Source organism: Trachemys scripta, chromosome 4, assembly GCF_013100865.1.
Source record: "Trachemys scripta elegans isolate TJP31775 chromosome 4, CAS_Tse_1.0, whole genome shotgun sequence".
In the NCBI taxonomy this organism is placed as follows: Eukaryota; Metazoa; Chordata; order Testudines; family Emydidae; genus Trachemys; species Trachemys scripta.
In genome coordinates this window covers 42,329,885-42,350,059 of record NC_048301.1, presented here as the reverse complement: position 1 = coordinate 42,350,059, position 20,175 = coordinate 42,329,885, and the positions used below count along the sequence as shown (strand labels likewise).

General features: G+C 42.0%; 1 protein-coding gene across 5 annotated transcripts in view; it reads right to left on the bottom strand.

Annotated features, from left to right (window-relative positions):
• MLH3 (mutL homolog 3) overlaps positions 1-20,016 on the bottom strand; it is a 31,090-nt gene extending 11,074 nt beyond the window's left edge. Inside the window, exons 1-9 of one of the 5 annotated variants that reach the window (XM_034768511.1) lie at positions 19,684-19,816; positions 15,127-18,518; positions 12,051-12,149; positions 10,761-10,831; positions 9,713-9,817; positions 8,486-8,558; positions 7,512-7,583; positions 5,716-5,824; positions 1,588-1,747 (exon numbers count right to left, since the gene is read on the bottom strand). In XM_034768511.1, coding sequence (XP_034624402.1) covers positions 1,588-1,747; positions 5,716-5,824; positions 7,512-7,583; positions 8,486-8,558; positions 9,713-9,817; positions 10,761-10,831; positions 12,051-12,149; positions 15,127-18,445 — 4,008 coding nt within the window. In that variant the 5' untranslated portion in view covers positions 18,446-18,518; positions 19,684-19,816. Of the gene's footprint in view, positions 1-615; positions 1,748-5,715; positions 5,825-7,511; positions 7,584-8,485; positions 8,559-9,712; positions 9,818-10,760; positions 10,832-12,050; positions 12,150-15,126; positions 18,519-19,683; positions 19,817-19,932 lie in introns of those variants that run through there. The other 4 variants (XM_034768509.1, XM_034768508.1, XM_034768512.1 and 1 more) reach the window with 4 other exon arrangements.
• Between the last annotated feature and the right edge of the window lie 159 nt (positions 20,017-20,175).

Genomic DNA, 20,175 nt, shown 5'->3' with positions numbered 1-20,175 from the left:
TTATACCTATCTCATAGAACTGGAAAGGACCTTGAAAGGTCATCGAGTCCAGTCCCCTGCTTTCACTAGCAAGACCAAGTACTGTTCCTGACATTTTTTTTTTTGCCCCAGTTCCCTAAATGGCCCCCTCAAGGATTGAACTCACAACGCTGGGTTTAGCAGGCCAATGCTCAAACAACTGAGCTATCCCTAAGCGTTGTTTTTTTTTTTTTTTAATGTCTCTAATACTTATGGGTGTGAAGAAAATCTTCAAAATATGGACTACAAGCAATCGATGTTTTCAGAAAGCCTGAAACAATAGCTCTGAGAGGGATGAACTGCCCCTATCTGTTTATAGGAGAAGACAACTCTGACACCTAATGATGGCAATTAAATGTCAGTCTTGTTAACTATGTCACTGTTGATCAAAGCACTCAAGAAAGAGGGGCAGTCAAATTATGAATAATCTGCTATAAGAGGCATATGATTTTGGCATCGTGAATGGAGTTTGAGTTGTGAGCAGAATCTGAGAGATTACTGCCACTTATATTTTTCAAATCTGATTCCTGATTGCAGGTATTGTTTCAGGCATTGCAGGTAATGCCACCAACATTTTCTAAGGAATTTCAAAGTTTAAACTCCTCCCAGGTGCAACTGAAAGCCACACAGATACAACTGGAGCAAGAGAGTTTTTGAAACAATAATGTTTTAATGTGTTCTCATCTTTAAATGCAATCCTCCTTGCAACTCACCCACTATGATTTTTATTTCATCCATTTCCCCAAATCTGCAATCATCCCTAATTATGTCAGTTATAGACTTAGAGTTAGCCTAGTTATGGGACTAAAAGAAAACAAACACCACTGCTTAACACTAATTGTGCTCAATAATAATAAATTATAATCTAGTGCTTTTTTTAGTAGATCTCAAAGCACTTTACAAAGGAACATCATTATTATTACAGGGAAATTGAGGCAGAGAGAGGTGAGGTGACTTGCCCCGGGTCACATGCCAGCAGGCCAGGGCCAAACTGGGAATAGAACTGAGCTCTCCTGAGTCCCAGTCTAGTGCTCTATTAACATTGCCTCTCTGTCTAAGGCACATGAGATGGTATGTATTATCAATTCTGCTGCCACACAGATCTAGGGGAGAGAGGCTGGTGGCCCACTCCTCTTCACCAGAAATAGCAGGACCCCTCTTAACCAACCTTGTTGCCCACACTACTGAACACTAGCCTCTGTACTAGGGAGTCTCATTTTAGTTGTATTAAACTTAAAATAATAGTCTCTCCATCCATCCATGTAGCCTCTTATGCAATTAATAAGTAAATCTTTGCTGTTTTATCCCGGAGGGACAGAACAGCATTAGTAAGTCATGCTCCTTTCTTTTTCAGGAGGAGCTACTTTCTCATTTAAGATGAAAAGTACACCAGCAAAGACCCAGTCCTGAGGCCAGCGGACATGGATAAATATTCTACTGAAAGCATAGCAAGGGCTCTCTTTAGCTTTTTCACTTAGGAGCCACTCTTCCAACACCCTGCACCATTAATATAGAGCAGAATGACACCATTACAACGTAATTTGCTCAAGTTCTGCATCCAGGACTAACCTCCACAATGCTTTTAGCCACAGGCTGTCTTTTCCGTCGTAATTCATTGGCCTCTCTCTCCATAAAACACAGGGGCACTTTCCCAACTAGAATCTGGGAGCTGTTGTTCTCTGGAAATGATAATTCAAGGCCTATTTCCTCCAGGCTTTTGTGGCAGCACCTGAGAAGAAAACCTCAGAAATGAGAAACTGAAGCACCCTCTTCCTCACACCTACAGGATCAGTTCCAGAGCTGGACACTTCTGCACTCTCCACATAGAAGCTTCCGATCTCCTCCACCCATATAATGACATCTCAGGATTTCCCAGCAATGCTTCTCTTTCCGTTCACATTTCTCTCCATTAAATTTGTGCAGAATGCTGGCTCCATGGTTCTGAGATCCCAGGAGTTCGCTTTATTGCACAATAGGAAGGTGTACACTTTTTCCCCATGTCTATAGTTCTCTTTTCTTAAGATACCTGAACTTCCTGTGTGTAATAGTGACCACAATATATTATATACATGCAATGCAATATTGTGACAGGGTATTCACCCCCACACTAGCCTGGAAAGGGTTAATGAGTCTGAGAAGAGACATTTAACCTGATAGGCAATGCCCGAGGGAAATTAGATTTGCTAAGGCCTGGGCTACACCAGGAAATTAGATCAATAGAATTATGTTGCTCAGGGGTGTGAAAAATCCACACCTCTGAATGATATAATTAAAATGGACCTAACTCCCTGTGTAGGCAGTGCTAGGTAGAAAGAAGAATTCTCCCATCGACCTAGGTATCATCTCTTGGGGAGCTGATGTAGATATAGTGATGGGAGAAGTCCTCCTATCGGCATAGGTAACATCTTCACTGGAATGTTACAGCAGCGCTGCTGCAGTGTTTTAAGTGTAGACAAGCCCTAAGCAATGCCTGACTGATGATGGAGCCCTACTAAGAGGGAACAGTGGGCTAGTATAAAGGTAGGAAGTTGGCAGCAGAAAAGGGCTGCAGTGAAGAAGACTGCAGTCGCTCCCTAGGCATTAGAGACGAAAAAGAGGAAACCCAGGGAGACAGTAGAAACCCCAGGAATCCACACCCTGAAGGAAGAGTTCATCCAGAAGGGTGGTGGCGCAAGCCTGAGAGATGCAGAGTAGGACAAGGCTCAGGGAAATAGTAGCAAGGTGGGATGTTGTAGATCTTGGCTGTTGATTAAAGGGTTCCCTGAGCTGGAACCTGGAATAGAGGGTAGGCCCGGATTCCCCCACCAGCCACTGGGGAAGTGGTACAGTCCAGGCAGCGAATGGGAAGACTGCCTGAGATAATTTGGATGAAGAGACTTTGATCCCCCAAAAGGGGGAAAACACTTTGAGCTGGCTAGAGGGCCAAGCCATGGAGAGAGAGAGAGAGCACCCTGAGACGCAGAGAGCAAGAGGCTGCCGGGCATGCAAACAAGCGATAAATGGGGCATTGGACCCAGAAAGAGCTAATTCCTAGAGCTGCCAGGAGGAAGTGCCCTAGTAGTGAGGTACCCTGTGACAAATATACAATATCATAAAGTTCAACATCCTCTGAGAGGAATCATACTAAAAACCAGAATTGTGACACAAGTTTAGAAAGGAGAATGTTTTTTAAAAGAGGAAGCTAGTCAAAGAGACCCTAATGTCAAGAATGAAGAAATTAAAATCATTAGACTCTGCATGGAGGCCACTTATGTAACCATAACAGAATTACAGAAGGAAAGCATAGCCCTAAACAAGCAAGCAGGAAGGTCAAAAATATTCCACTGTGGTTAACTGATAAGGGACAAGAGGTTATTGAAGCCAAATATGTATCTTTCCAAAACAAGCTATCAAATTCTTGTAAAGCCAATAGAAAGGAGTATAAAAACCAGCAGGTAAGATGGAGATTAGGAAGGATAACAGGGAATTTGAAGTTCTAAATTAATTGCAACCACTAAGGAAAAAGACCTGTTTGTCATTGTAACAGCTCAATGTGTAGTGGCAGCCAAAAAAGCACACAAGATGGTAGGGTGTAAAAAGTATGAGACAGAAAATAATATGGAAATATTGTAATGTCCGTGACACTCTGTACCCCAAAGCAACACCCTGGCACCCCCATATTTACCACAGTGATATGATTATGATATGCTTTGTACAAAGTATGCCTTGTGAGGTATTATTTAAAAGTCTTGATCTGTTGAACATTAATATCCCGTTGGATTGTATGAGCTATAATTGTACGTGAAGTTACAAAGTTTATTGTGTGTGTATGTTACTGAAATATGTTGTAAGGTTGGGAACACCCACAACCAGCCTTTCATTTACAACAAAGGAACAGCCAGATACTGATGATGGCCCATTAAGGAGAATACACACTTACAAGGACTGTCCCAGGAACCATATACAATGGAGACTTCTCAGAGATAGCACATAGACAATGGAGACAGCTTGACTCATGTCAAAGCAAAGGATCTTTCCAGCAAGCTGGAATAAGCTATAAAAGACGGAAGTGACATCATCGCTTGGCCTCACTCTCTCCACAACTCAACACCTGGAAACATGCCTGGAGAACAAAGACTTTGAAATGGGGAGATGGTTCAAGACCGGAAAGGAGAATGAATCCCAGCTTGTGTATTAAGGAACTATACCATCAGGGTGAGACACTGCTTGATTCCAATCTTGTCCAGTTTATAGAACTCAGATTGCGATTCTACTTTTATTTTTTAGGTGACCAACTTTGATCTGTACACTTACTCCTTATAATCACTTAAAATTTATCTTTCTGTAATTAATAAACTGTTTTATATTTTATCTAAACCAATGGGTTTTGCTTGAAGTATTTGGGAAATCTGCTCAGGAACAAGAGCTGGTGCATGTCTTCTCCACATTGAGGGACAGACAGACTGGGGAACAGACTTACGCTAGTCAGGCTTCTGACCAGGGCAAGACGGTACAGATCTGGGGTCCTAGGCTGGGGAGCTGTGGGGAATTGGCTGGAGCCTGTCTATTGTTGGTTCATGAGTGACTGGTGAAAGCATTCACATAACTCAGTTGGGTGTGTCCTTGCCTGTGGATGTCTGTACAAGTGCAGCAGGAAGGGTTTGCAGCTTGCCACAGCATCACAGTGTAAGAGGGAGCCCAGGTTGGTGAGTCAGAGGACTCAGTGGTATTTCAGTTCCAGGTTGCACCCCGGGGAACCCGCCACAATGTCATTGTATAAATCAATGGGATATCCTCACCTGGAGTACTATGTTCAGTTTTGGTCACCCTATCTCAAAGAAGATAGAAAAGAAATAGAAGGGATTCAGAGATGGGTGACAAAAATTATTAATGGTCCAGAAAGACTTCCCTATGAAGAAAGATTAAGAATATTAGGACTGTTTAGATAGGAGATGGCAGAGGCATACAAAATAATGAACAGGGATAAAGAAGGTAAATCAGGTGCTCCTATTTACCCTCTTTCTTAATGTTCCTCTATGGACAGGTTATTCCATGGTTATCCATTATGTAATTTCTTGCACCTGCCTCTGATGCATTTGGCACTGGCCACTGTCAAGGAGAATGCTGAATTAGATGGACTACCAATATGATCTAGTACAGATATTCTTATGTTCCTAATGAGTCCACACAAGAAGGGCAGAAAAGTCCCCATTATCAAACAAGCCTATTCTGAGCACAAAAGGAGAGAACACCTTGTAACTGTAAATACCCAAACCACTTGAGTTCCTGCTCAGAGTGAGAGCAGAGATTTCTGAATAAACCTCTAATTAATGCTAAATAAATGTAACTACTCAAAATCAAATCTGCATCTAATCTAAATTCTTGTATGGGATGGAAGAATTCCTGACAGTAACCAATCCACTATTCCAAAACATTTGAGAGACAATGTTCACTTCTTATTCCATGTAGTGATTCTGGTTTCTGTCACCCAAGAGCAGAGAGACTTTTCTTTTCTAATGATTCATCGTACGAACTTCCCATACCCCTCTATTCTCTTCTCCTCACATTATAGCTATTGGAACTCACTCAGTGTGCACCTAAAACAGAATGAAAGCAACTCCAGCAATGGCTGTGGTATCCAAAACAGCACACACAAATTACATTCTCCTATTCACCGGAGTCCTATCCAAGATATTGGAGCCATCAACCATTACTAACCGTAAGAGTCTTCTCTGCTCCTCTGTTACTTCAATCTCCAGTGGGGGACAGATGGTGGAGGACAGCAATTTCTTCCTGCCAGATTCTTCAGGTTGCTTCTCATAGGAATCTGTGGGTAAAATTACAAATACTGTTCTTAAAATGTACATGCAGGCTTTATCCTCAATGGCCCTATGGCTTGGCATGTAGCCCTCCGTGCTTGAATTCCTCCTGGGACTCATGGGGGACAGGGATAGTCATGGAAGCAACAATCATTGTCTAGGGAGTATGATTAATTCCACACTTGGATCCCCCCTCAGTGTTAAAAAGGAGTTATCCTACATAGCAAAGGTTATTACAAGAGTTAGCTCAACTCATGGAATGGCCACTTGTGAATTGAACAATCTACCTATCTTATCTCATAGAACTGGAAAGGACCTTGAAAAGTCATTGAGTCCAGTCCCCTGCCTTCACAGCAGGACCAAGTACTGTCCCTGACAGATTTTTGCCCCAGATCCCTAAATGGCCCCCTCAAGGATTGAACTCGCAATCCTGGGTTTAGCAGGCCAATGCTCAAACCACTGAATTATCTCTCCTCCCAATCTAAAATAAGTGCATTGTGTCATGACCCTGCAGATCTCAAACCTGGCTGGGTCTGCGGGTTCTCCGGTCAGTTGATGCCTCCCTGCTCTCACCCAGTGGCTTGCTACTAACTAACCCAGCAGAGAAATCATGAAACCTGAAGTTACGTCAGGAAGACCTCACTTGGGCTCTGACTGGAGGAACACCAGTACTACTGATTGGTCAGGGCTTCTATGTAAATCCAAATAGAGGTACAAGAAGATGTTTGCACAACTGGGCTCTATGTGGCTGCTGTCTGGATCCCTCACCCAGCTTTATAAACTCTGATCTGCCTGATTACGAGTATCCTGACCTTGGCCTGAGTCCTGGTGATCCTAATAGTGCCTGACCTTGTCTGGATTAGTTCAATCTAATGCCTGTCTGATTCCCCATAACCTGGAACAAGATTCTCTTGAACTAGGCTGCTAACCACTAGATATGGCTAGGTCCTGACACACAGTCTCCATTTTAATACCATTCATTAGCCATTTCCCTCAATTCCAGAAGGGTTCTCAGTCTTTATCTGTTTTCACCAGTAGGCCAAAAGAAGCAATGTTTCTTTTCCGGAATCCTCTTTGCAGGGACTGCATGGCCCTTTTTGATGAAAGAGAAGGCCAGTGATCTTTTAAGTGCTCAATGGATGGGCACTGGTTTACAGACCTATAACCAAGATTTAGCTGGGCAAGAGAAAAGACTTTTATCCCTCTGCATACAGTTTCAGATGACTAAATGTGTTGAATTTTAGGTTTCTCTTCTGATCATGGTGTTTAGTTAAACAAAAACAACCCAGGCTCTTTACTCCATCATCCCACCCATTAGTCCACACTGCTAAACCTCATAATCTTATTGACGTTATCCTCATTTTCCTGACTTTATTCATCCTGCCTGTCTTGTTAGCCCCCAGACCTATTTCAGTCTGAAAGCTCCTTGGGGCATGGATCATTTTATCTGTTTTGAAAGGCACGCAGTACTCCTTTGGGTGCCAATACTACTACCAGATGCCTGTATGCCCATATGGGCCAATGACATGGGAAAAGTCGAGGATCATACTGGATCCCTGGACTCCGTGAGGAAATTTATATTTAAAATAATTTTGTTAGCATGCTGACTCATGGGGGCTTTTCCCCCTGGAGACTTCTCTCAGTTGCACTTTGTTGGGGCAGTAAAGAGCTTTCTTTAGACATCTGAATCCTCACCTGCAATAAGTTGCTCCAAGCGGATACGCTCATGGGCTGCATGCTGATCCACCAACACCAGCAGGTTTCCATCTAGAAGTGTAAGGGAGGAGGTTAACAACAGGTACCTTCATTCCAAACAACTGCACATGTTGGGAGGAAGAAGGAGCATTGCTCATGTCTCACCGAGGTCAGATTTAGCAGCTGGGGATCAGTCTATTTAACAGAGCTAAATTCAGGAGGAAGTTGGTTTAACAGAAAATAAAATAATGCAGAAATTAAATGTGAGGATCCAGATGAGTCATTTAAACCTGGAGTGGCCAGAATAAAGTTAAAGGAGTTGTATGTATGATGATGTCATCAGCCAAATTCCTATTCTCTGTATATTAAAGATGAGTTCAACTACAATCTGTTCCATTTTATGCAGATTAGATAAAAAAACAACAAGAAGCTACTGGTTTGGAGAGCATTTTTGTATTGCTCAAGCTAGTTTCAATACAGAAGATGAAATGCATCCATTAACTGAGAATGAAGTCCAATACCTTTTGGTAATGTGAAATATAAGGTGTTTATCTATAGCAGCATTAATCACCACAGCATCTGAGGAGCACCATGAACAAAGTCCTTTAGCAATCTCCAAAACAGAGAGAGAGAGAAAAATCCAGGAAATTCCAAGTGAAGGCCATCACTCTCCTTAATTCATAATAACATGCCTTTTTCTCCTGTCCCCCAACAGCAGAAGATAAGTACACAGTCCTGGCATTTGCTTTTGGTTTCCTGGCTTTTGTCAGATACAAGTTAGAGCCTTAATATTACTGAAACAGAAATTTGGCATTGTTATTTTGCATCTCGGAACTATCAGACCAAAAGAATACACCCCTGAAAAAAATTACATCTTCTGAACATGTTTCAGAATGCCAGGACAGTGTCCTATCTGTACTGAAACTGTACTTGAGGGCTAGCTCAACCTAATCAATACTAATGGGCATTCTTACCTGCATCTGCATTCACTTCACTCCTAGTGTTGATTAAACAAGCAATAAATTTATTGTCCACTTGGTGAAGAACCTGTAATATATTCAAAATGTTCATTATCCATTGGCAAAACCATTTTTAGATGGGAAACATAAAAACTTTACAGAGAAAAACTCCTCTCTTCACCAATAGTTAATATTGGGACCACTAAGAGTCTTTGTTGTTTTTGTAGATACAGACTAACACGGCTACCCCCTGATATTGGGACCACTGGTTGAGTTAAAGTGCAGTTCCACCTGAAAAAGTTAATGTAAAAATGAAACCTTCAGGTCTCTAGATCTCTTCCCCGGTGTTTCAGACAAAGCTGTTGCCATTAGTGACAAATGGTTTTACTCCCATTAACCTTACAGAGGTAACACAACTAAGAGAGAATGGACTGGATTCTAGTTCACCTTGTGCATTAATACTATCTTTTTACTAAGTCCTAACCACTTATAACTCTACAAAACCACAGGAAGCAATGTGACTGCATGGATGTAAATAAGAATATAGTTTGGGCTGCAGAACCTGCATTAGATTAGATGTGAGAGAAGAAAAGAACCCAGATTGGCTCTCGGAGCCCAAAGGTAAAAGTGCAAAGTTGGCAGCATATTTATATTAATTTTAAAATTTATGAGCAAAACATTTGATACAGAAGCACTAAGATACAACTGGGTTTCATGTTTACTGTTCCATTTTTAGTGTCCCTTTTCAGAGCAGAACCACACTTCAAAATAAATGTAAAAGTCCTTACATGAGATGGGATTGCTATTGAAACTGCTCAGCTGAAGGTCAGAATTTCTTCGGCAAATCTCTTTTGAAAATGTATGTCAAAGAATCGGAATTAACCAAATAGGTACACCTACAACTGCCTATCAAAATGTTATTTAGTGAAGTGCCAATGATAGTGCTGTAAGTTACAAGGCAGTGATAGCACGGCTATTTCTTGACTTAACTAGCTTTAAACTCAAGCAAGTTGGGAACCATTCTGTAGGTAACTGTTTACAATCATCCAAGAGATGGTTTTGAGATATAACTTGATATGCGTATATCTGTTGGTGTCTCTCTCACAAACCAAAAATGCTTTTCTTTGCAAATTAAAAGTATTATCTATTTAATTCACTACGTTTTTTTCATCCAGCAGAAACATTAATAAATACTGTTGAAACATTGGTGTTTACACAAAGCTGCTATCTGACTTATTGTACCTGCATTGAATTAATCATTTCCTTGGTGAAACGATAGGGATATAAGATATTATGAATTTTCACAGCCAGACTGCCAGCCTGGCCACTGCTCACATCAACAGCAACCTGTGAAAAAGATCAACACAGATAATTTACAGGATGCAGATTTAACTACTGAGTTTAAAGCCACAAAAATCAAACTGACAGCTTTGAATAAGGTTATTCTGGAAAGGGGTCCCTCTGTACCTAGTGCATTGGTTCCTCTAACAAGAACAGAACTAGCTCAAAATACCATCTGGTAATCTCTTTGCTCCTCTCTCAGCACTTTCCCCACACACTAAGAGCTATTTCATTAGACAATCTGACATTAGTTGTCAGCCGACATGTACACACTCAATGAGCTGAACATCCAGGAAGATGTATCATCTCAGAATGACTGTTACTACAGCAGATGTTCTAAAGAATTGTTCCCTTTCAGAAACTCACCAGCAGGTGGTTTGCTCCTGCATCTGTATTGTACACAAGTGGAAATATTTGTATACATATTGCACATCCTGACTGAAATTGTACACTTACTCACACTGATTAAAGATATTTCCCTGTGACTATAAAGGAAATCGCTCTAAAAGCTCCATAGACATAGTGTGCAATCTTGTTTCTCCCTCACACATTATGGTCCTGCCAATGCTACAAACATATTTAAATGACCCATATAACACATACAAGGGGGAGGGGAGTATTGCAAGGGACAGAATTTTATCCTAAGTCAAAGTGATTATTTTTGCATTGTAGACTCAGCCCACAATAACACTTTGGTTTCCAAATAACACTAGGTACAGTATTCTTTAAGATCAGCTGTAATACCAATCACTTCTAATTTGCATAAACTCAAAAATGAACTCTCAAATAATCTATAAAAAGGTACCATAGACAAGCCCCTTGGTATATGTACAACAGAATAAATATACACAACAGTTATAGTATTTGCCATTTCAGTTAAAAAATCAACATAATAGAAGACAAGATTGAAATGGCTCCCACTGAAACGCTAGAACGTAATAATACCCACCTCTGGGCAGCGAGCAAATACAGGATTATCCCACTCTGAAAACAAGGACTGTAGAGACTCCCCATCAGCATCTAGGAGAGAATTTGTGTATAACATGGGGATTAAGAAAGTCTATGAGTGCCAACAGAAGATGTAATAAGATTGTTCATTCCCACCAAGTTGGGACCCTTTAGCTCACACTGTCTGGGTTTCTTTTCTTTTTTTGAATAAAAGGGAGAAAAAGAGACAAGAGAATGCTCCTTCCTATTGTCAGATGGGAGTAGGACTCTGGGCAGCTTCTCTGTCTAGAGTATGCACTACAGAACAACCCAACAAAATCTGGAAAGGAAAAGATGGATAAACTCAGCTGCCCACTAGCTCTGGACAAAGCCACATACCAAAACATTGATTTCATCCTTTCTTGGGAAAGAGTCCCAAGGACTAAACTAATTTCTACACCCAGACTGGAATGTGAGGACAGACAAGGGGATTAGATAATTGCTCTTTAAACTATGAGCATGATTTTACAGAGAACTGGGAACATCATCCTATAAATATAAACACTCCCTAATAGGCTTCAACCCTGCAGGATTTTTTTCCAATTCCACATATGAGATGACTCAGAGTCCATTGTTAACACACCTTGCGTAAGTCTGTATTCCTGTCAGGACATCTGGCAGAGTTCTTTGTTTTGTTTTTCACTGTACTCTGAGTGAAAGTAACTTAAAGGACTTATTGTTATGCCGGAGTCCTGAGCAGGGGGCGGGGCCTCGACTGGAAGGGGCAGGGCCTTAAATATCTGGGTCCTTTAAATCAAGATTTAAAGGCCCAGGGGCTCTGGCTGGGGGCCCTGGGGCTTTTAAATCACCCCCGGAGCTACCAGCTGCAGAGGCGGATGGGAGCCCCGGGGCTCAGGGGTGATTTAAAGGGCCCGGGGCTCTGGCTGCCGCTACCGCAGCGGAGCTCCAAGCCCTTTAAACCACCGACGGAGCCCTACCGCCGCTATCCTTGGGGGGGTCTGGCAGCAGGGCTCGGGCAGCGCTTTAAAGGGCCTGGGGCCCCCCGCAGCGGTCGGAGCCCCTGGCCCTTTAAATCACCGCTGGAGCCCTGCTGCCGCTACCCCAGGGCTCAGGAGGCAATTTAAAGGGCCTGGGGCTTCGGCCACTGCAGGGAGCCCAGGGCCCTTTAAATCGCCAGCCTGGGGAAGCCGGTCCGGTCCGGCACAGCATACTGGCTCTTGCTGGTACGCCATACCAGACCGGCTTACTTTCACCTCTGCCAGTACGCGCTGTCCTGGCAAAATGACCCTACCTCTGAAATCCTGGCTTGCCAGAATCCTCTCTTCCCGAGGTCTAGGAAGGAAGGGTAGAACAAGCTCACTTCTAAAAGGATGGCACCTGCACTGAAACCCTAAACACACAACAAAAATTTACTGCTGCAAATTTAACAGACAAAGTTCCAATCATCTCTGGAGCCCCGTTCTTTATATTTTTATTAACTAAATCATTATAGTGTGCTCATTTCTGTACAAACAATGAAGATATTATTCCTGCCCCATAGAATTAGAAGTTTACAATGAAGAAATAATAATACAGTGCTCTGAATGATCAGAAGCTAGTACAGGGAACTTCATTTAAAATAAATTAATATAAGTACCTAATAACCTGACTTCTAATGTGACTCGGAGAATATTGGCTGGCTTGGCAGAAGAGGTGTGTTTTAATGAAGGATATGAGCAAACAAACACAGAAAGAAGGATATTTGTAATACAATACATTTCTGTGCAAAATGAAGTGAACACTAAACATACACAGTGCATGGTTATATTGTCCTTTATATGAAATATTAGAAAATGTTTTACAAAGAGAAACTGATAGACAAGAGATGCAGGGCCAGATTTTTAAGGGTACTTAGGTACTGAAAAATGCAGGTAGATGCCTAGTGGGATTTTCAAAACCATCAGATGCCTAACTTCCACTGATTTGCATGTTTAAGCAACTAAAAACTAGGGCTGCCAAGCGATTAAAAAAATTCATCATGATTAATCGCACCATTAAACAATAATAGAATACCATTTATTTAAATATTTTGGGATGTTTCTACATTTTCAAATATACTGATTTCAATTACAACAGAGAATACAAAGAGTACAGTGCTCACTTAATATTTATTTTTGATTACAAGTGTTTGCACTGTATACAAACAAAAGAAATGGTGTTTTTCAATTAATCTAATTACAAGTACTGTAGTGCAATCTCTTTATCATCAAAGTTGAACTTACAAATGTAGAATTATGTACAAAATAAACTCCATTCAAAAATAAAACAATGTAAAATTTTAGTGCCTGCAAGTCCACTCAGTCCTACTTCTTGTTCAGCCAGACAAACACGTTTATTTACATTTGCAGGAGATAATGCTGCCTGTTTCTTGTTTACATCACCTGAAAGTGAGAACAGGCATTCTCATGGCACTGTCATAGCCAGCATCGCAAGATATTTACGTGCCAGATGTGCTAAAGATTCATATGTCCCTTCATGCTTCAACCACCCTTCCAGGGCACATGCGTCCATGCTGATGACGGGTTCTACTCAATAACAATCCGAAGCAGTGTGGACCAATGCATGTTCATTTTCATTATCTGAGTCAGATGCCACTAGCAGAAGGTTGATTTTCTTTTTTGGTGGTTCAGGTTCGGTAGTTTCTGCATCGGAATGTTGCTCTTTTAAGACTTCTGAAAGCATGCTCCACAACCCATCCCAATCAGATTTTGGAAGGCATTTCAGATTCTTAAATCTTGGGTCGAGTGCTATAGCTATCTTCAGAAATCTCACATCGATACCTTCTTTGCATTTTGTGAAATCTGCAGTGAAAGTGTTCTTAATGTGAACCACATGTGCTGGGTCATTATCGAAGACGGCTATAAAGTGAAATAGATGGCAGAATGCAGGTAAAATGGGGGGGAGGGGGAGACATAAAAGCAGGGGACATACAATTCTCCCTCAAGGAGTTCAGTCACAAATTTAAATTAACACATTTTTTTTTTTAAACGAGCGTCATCAGCGTGGAAGCATGCCCTCTGGAATGGTGGCTGAAGCACAAAGGGGCAAATGAATGTTTAGCATATCTGGTATGCAAATACCTTGCAATGCTAACTACAAAAGTAGGAGCTTTGCCAGATCAAGAGAAGTGATTATTCCCCTCTATTCGGCACTGGTGAGGCCACATCTGGATTATTGCATCCAATTTTGGGCCCCCCCACTACAGAAAGAATGTGGACAAATCGGAGAGTGTCCAGAGGAGGGCAACGAAAATGATTGGGGGTTGGGGTACATGACTTATGAGGAGAGGCTGAGGGAACTGGGCTTATTTAGTCTGCAGAAGAGAAGAGTGAGGGGGGATTTGATAGCAGCCTTCAACTACCTGAAGAGAGGTTCTAAAGAGAATGGAGCTAGGCTGTTCTCAGTGGTGGCAGATGACAGAACAAGGAGCAATGGTCTCAAGTTGCAGTGGGGAGGTCTAGGTTAGATATTAGGAAAAACTATTTCACTAGGAGGGTGGTGAAGCACTGGAATGGGTCACCTAGGGAGGTGGTGGAATCTCCATTCTTAGAGATTTTTAAGGCCTGGCTTGGCAAAGCCCTGGCTAGGATGATTTAGTTGAGGCTGGTCCTGCTTTGAGCAGAGGATTGGACTAGATGGCCTTTTGAGGTCTCTTCCAACCCTAATCTTCTATGATTCTAAGAAGAGGGCAGCATTATCTCCTGTAAATGTAAACAAACTTGTTTGTCTTAGCGATTGGCTGAACAAGGAGGACTGAGTGGACTTGTATGCTCTGAAGTTTTACATTATTTTGTTTTTGTACACTTTTTTATTTCAATTACAACACAGAATACAATATATATGAAAACGTAAAAAAAATCCAAAATATTTAATAAATTTCAGTTGGTATTCTATTAACAGTGCGATTAACACAGCGATTAATTTTTTTGAGTTAATCGCATGAGTTAACTGTGATTGACAGTCCTACTAAATACCTTAAAAAATCTGATCTATAGTGTATATACTTCTCAAGCTGGGCTCTTATAAGATCTCATAAATTAAATGACAAAATGGGTCATGATCATGAGAATTCTCAGAGCATGACGCAGGGTGACACCAGGTGGTTGTCTGCTATTTTCATACCTTTTTCAAAATGTGAATCTACTGTACTATTTCCATAGGGCCATCAACATTTTCCTGTTTTCTACAGAACTAATTCATGTGATGCAATGGTTATTTCTGTGTGGAAATTGCAGGCATTGCCATAAAGAGTATTTTAGATTGCTAGGAGGACCCAAACTACCTGCATCACTCTTTCCTTGCAACAAAATTAAACATCATGTACTTACCACTCTGTAAGACAACATTCACAGCCATTGTAGTTATATCTTTAGTACAAGCAGCCTGAAGTTCTTCAGTTGGAGGAGTACTGTAGGTGCTTAGTCCAGTCATTTTATTGACGTATACCATCTTACCCAGTGAAACATCAAAACGTTGCATCCAGACAGAACACGATATTGATTCCTCATTTTTAGACTGAACTGCATTTGTGACATCTCCAGGTACTTCCAAACCACTTGACAAAGTTACACTGGGAAGCTCAGTGGCTTTTGAAGTCTGCTTTGAAGATACATCCACAATATTTCCATCTTTATGGATGCCCTCAGAATAACTCTTTTCACTGTGTAATGCCAAACCACTGCTTGTGGTGGCTATGTACTCCCCATCTGTGTTGATGAGCAGTGACTGGTTCACGGCATTTTCCATGGTCCCTCCTCTTGTACTATACATTTTGCAGGGAGCATCCTGCTCATCAGAGGCAGACGCAAGGATGCAATTGTCTACCTCTGTTTCTTGTGAGGAGCTTTGACACATTTGATAAGAACTCTGCAAAAAATCATCAGTTTGAGACAAAAGATGCAATGTGTTATCTTTTCTGCTTGAATCTGTTTGGAATTGTTCATCGACTTGTCCCACAACTTCTGTAGCTAAAACTTCCTTGTGGTCACCCTTCATTCTGGACAGTTTAGAAGCTAGTGATCCCAGTGATCTATTGCTGCTTAAGTCTTTTCTTCTAATTTGAGAGTAGTCAGTCAATGTCAAAGGACTCGCTCTCACACAAGGAGCTTTTCTGTTTAACAAAGTTTCTTTGCCACAGAACTGAGACCTCTCCAAGGAAAGGAGGGAACCAGGTTGGCAACTATTATTAGAATCAGCATGTTCCAGAACTTGAGTTTCACAAATGTTAACGCATTCAAAATTGTTATTCTGATTCTTCAAGGTGTCAAGATCAGCTAGAGAACCAAGAACACCTGGAGGTTCAAATTCATTCCTCTTCTCTGGAATAGATACTGATGGTGCACTCCTGACCTTCCCATAATGTCTCCTGAATCGCTCTAAAGACCCCAACCGTATGGACAAGCTCAGCTTCTTATAGGCTTGGGTTCTGGGCATAACAGATAGCTCCATCATTTGTCTTCTGTTGCTTGGATTATTTTCATTATGAGCAAAACCCAAGGAAGTGACAGGAAGCAACTCTCTAGTGTGTGATGTTACACACTCCCTTCTATCTCCTGCAGTAATGGAAGCTACCTTCTCATTCTTCTGGCCTGATACAGTCTCATTTTCTAACCACTCATATGCATATGCTCTGCATACTTCTCTGTTGGGTACTGTAGTATACTCTTTATTTAAAATACTAGAAATATCCTGAACATTTAGACTCTGAACTGAAAAGCTCATCTTGTTTCCAAATATGTCCTTGGCACTTACAGGACCAGATTTAAAATGCATGTTTAATGAGCAATTCATTTCAGTTTGTTCATGTGGTGGCTGATTTTGCAACACATGAGTTATAAGGCCTGTGGAACACAACTTCAGTGGTACTGATCTAACAACCCTTCCTCCACCATCATTATTTGGCCCTTTACTTTTTCTACTGTCATCTTTCATTGCATCAGACATTCCCATCAATGCTCCCCCCCAAAGAAGTTCTGGTCCATCAGCTGTATCTTCAACTCTCTCATGCTGCCCTTGAGTGACACCATTTCTGAAGGCAATGTTGATGCTGCTTTTCTGAGCTGTGCTGTCCTCCTGTATTCTTGCATCTTCCACACAATTCTCAGTACAATGTGGCATTTCAGAATAACTGTCTATTTCTACTCTTTCTGATCTGGACTCCCCAGAGAGATTTTCTGAAGACTTGCGGCTCACAAACACCATTTTGGGATTGTTGAACTCTTTTGGCTCTTGTTCTGAGATATCTAATTCTGAGAAATCAGAAGTGGTGTCTTCTTTGTTGAGCAGAGGACTTGCTGTATCAGCCAGTTTACCAATGATCAGACCTGGAGAGACTTCCTTTTCTGCAGCATTATCATTTGAACCTATGAGATCTGAAGATTTTTCCTGAACAGTCACTTTTCTTTTGACAGTTTTTGATTGCAAATTAAACATTTCATAAGAATCTACAATATCATCACATGTTTTCTTAAAATTGTCTTGTATGCTCTTTTCTTCAGAGAGTGCAGGCTGCAGAGCTCTGGTCCTGTACAAACTAAAGTCATTGTCTTCATTAAATTCTTTTATGTCTTCACCAGACAGTTCAACAAATAAGTGTTCTCGCTTTAAAAATGTTTTCACTCCTTCCTCAATGCAAGCTAAAAGAGCATCCCAATTGCGGAATTCTATCAGAGTTTTTGCCGGTTCCAGACACACATCATATTCACAATACTGACACTTCACATTGATAACGAAGATTCCATAGAGCTCTGGGCCACGATGCCGAACAGGACTTGAACTCATTTGTCTGTTGGCAAGGCCACCTTTTGCCTTGCAAATAACACTTTCTTTCCTTAATAAAAAGTCCATGAGTTTATGCAATCTTGTTTTTAAAACCAGTCTATTATTCACATACAAAAACTGCATATTCTTATTGTAATGCCCTTCAGAACTGATATAGCCACTTAACTCAAACCCCCCAGATGTATAATTTATTTTTCGTAATTTCTGTGTTCTTCCCAGTCCATAAATCTGACAAAAACGGGAACATATATCTTTTGTCTTAGGGAGCTGAAGCATCACAGAACAGGAAGCATCATTTCTTAAGGAAAATGAGACAGAAGGATGTATGAGAGAAAGAGCCTCTACCTTCTGCCTCACCCTCTCAAATTCCAGCATGGGATCCAGGCACTTTTTCCTCACTGGTAACTGGTGGAACAGGTTATACACAGTTACTGTTGTTCCACCACTTGGTCTAGTCAATTCAGCTTCACAAACTTCCAGTGCTTTCCCATTCTGAAACAGTTTCATAAAGGTTTTCACTGTATTGTTTGTCTTGGATGAAATTTCTACTATGCTGGCCATACTTGCTATGCTGGCCACAGCCTCCCCTCGGAAACCATAGAACTTCAGATTCTCTAAATCCTCCACTGTGTTGCACTTACTAGTAAAATATCGATTACCCACTTTATTTAGGTCCTCTCTCCCCATCCCAGAGCCATTGTCCACCACCTGGACCTTGAAGGTTTCCAAATCCACCCGTATAGCCACACATGTTGCTTTAGCATCAATGCTATTGAGGACAAGCTCTTCAACACACTGGGCCAGTGAGTTGATGGCCACTCCAGAGCGTAACCTGGTGCGCACATCTTCCACCAAACATTTGATCATGGCAAAAGCAGAAAGGTGAGGAACCCAAGAAATTTCAGGAACATCATTCCTCTTCCTTCTTTGAAACAGTCCCCTGTAACAAAACAAAGGGACAAAGAGTAAAAGCTCAGAGTTTAAAAATCTCTTACAGTTACTATATAACAAGTTATCATTTAAAAAAATTAATTTTGCCTCCATGAATGCTGTAATTTTTTCCTGGTATTCAGAGCATTTTTCTATGCTCACTTTCCCTGCCCTGGCTATGACCAGGCATCAGCCAATGCCCTAGGCATGAAAGTGCAACAATACAGAATAAAAGTGCCTGCATTTTCATGATCCTTATTAACACTATACTCCTTTCCCTAATCCTATACTTCCTAAAAGAAAATCCAAACACACAAACCAAAAACAAGCTATCAATGACCGGCACAGGGAAAGCACCAGTTGCCAGTAACTTCAGCAATATGTACTGAATGCCACCAAAAGCGAGGCTCAGAGCCCTCTTCACATCGTTATCCAAGAAACTTATTTTGCTGTTCTTCTTTCAAGTGGACTCAGGATGTCCATCCTCACCATGGCCAGACAGCATCTATCCTTGGAAACACTCCAACATGCATCCAGCTGGGAAGATGCAGTTGCCATAAAACCCCACTGACACATGGGCTGGCTCAAAGGTGGTGATGGGGTGTCTAATAAATTAAGCTTTTCTTTCTATTATGATTATTTTATACCATATGGGTTCATTCATCACCTGTTGGTATTTAGCAGGATGTACACTTTTCCCTTGAACCTCACATCTACAGGTTAGAGTGAAGGGGATTGGGGAAGCACAGCTCCCCCTCCTGTGCTAAAAGCAGAGGAAAGCCCCTCTCCTTTCTCTTCCTTGGGGAGCAGCATTCCCGCTTAGCTCCCTTCCTCTTTTGCAGGTACAGCAAGTGCTCCCCTTCCTATTTCAAACCATGGCCCAAATCCCAGGATTTAGCCTAGTCACAGGTATCAGTGCAATCACCTGTCCACACTACAGGTGCGATCAACTGGCTTTTCAATGTGGGCAGGCCTAGGTCACTTGCCCCAGCACCTGCAAAAGGTCCACACTGAGACCCAGCTGTCACACAGGTGCCCGTGTGGAGCACATTACAGCTCTAGCTCTCTGCTGGGAGAGTCTGATGCCCAGTTTCACTAGGGCACTGCCCCGAATGCCGGGCAGGGAAGGAAGGGAAATAGTTCACCCAGCCAAGGAATGAAGTCTATCGACTTACAAGCAACAAGCCCTTAAAGGAGCCCGCCCAGATCCCCTGGCGCAGCAGGGTGAGGGAGCTGTGCTGGCCCAGCCCTGGCCAATGCCAAACAGGGGCCTCCCAGTCCCTCCATCACCACACCAGCTCAGGGAGGCAGATGCATTTTGGTGACTGAATTAAAATGTCCCCGCACAGTTCCCCTGACTCCCTCAGAACCCGTTGAGGGGGGAGGGGCCCCTTCCACCCCAAGGGCCGGGGCGCGAGACAGACCTCCCGACCAACCGCCCGCCGCGGCCTCTTTGACTCGCAAGGTACAAGTCCCAGACTCAGTTCGCTGGAAGGAAGGCGGGGGGAGAAAACCCTGTGGCACATGCGCAGCGAAGATATGTGGTGCCGAAGGAAGAACCACTGCAGGCCAGAGGTGACTACAATTCCCAGCATATATTGCAACATGATTCAGTGCATGCTGGGAGTTGTAGTCTTTCTTGAGGGTGGCGCCTTCTGTCGCATTTT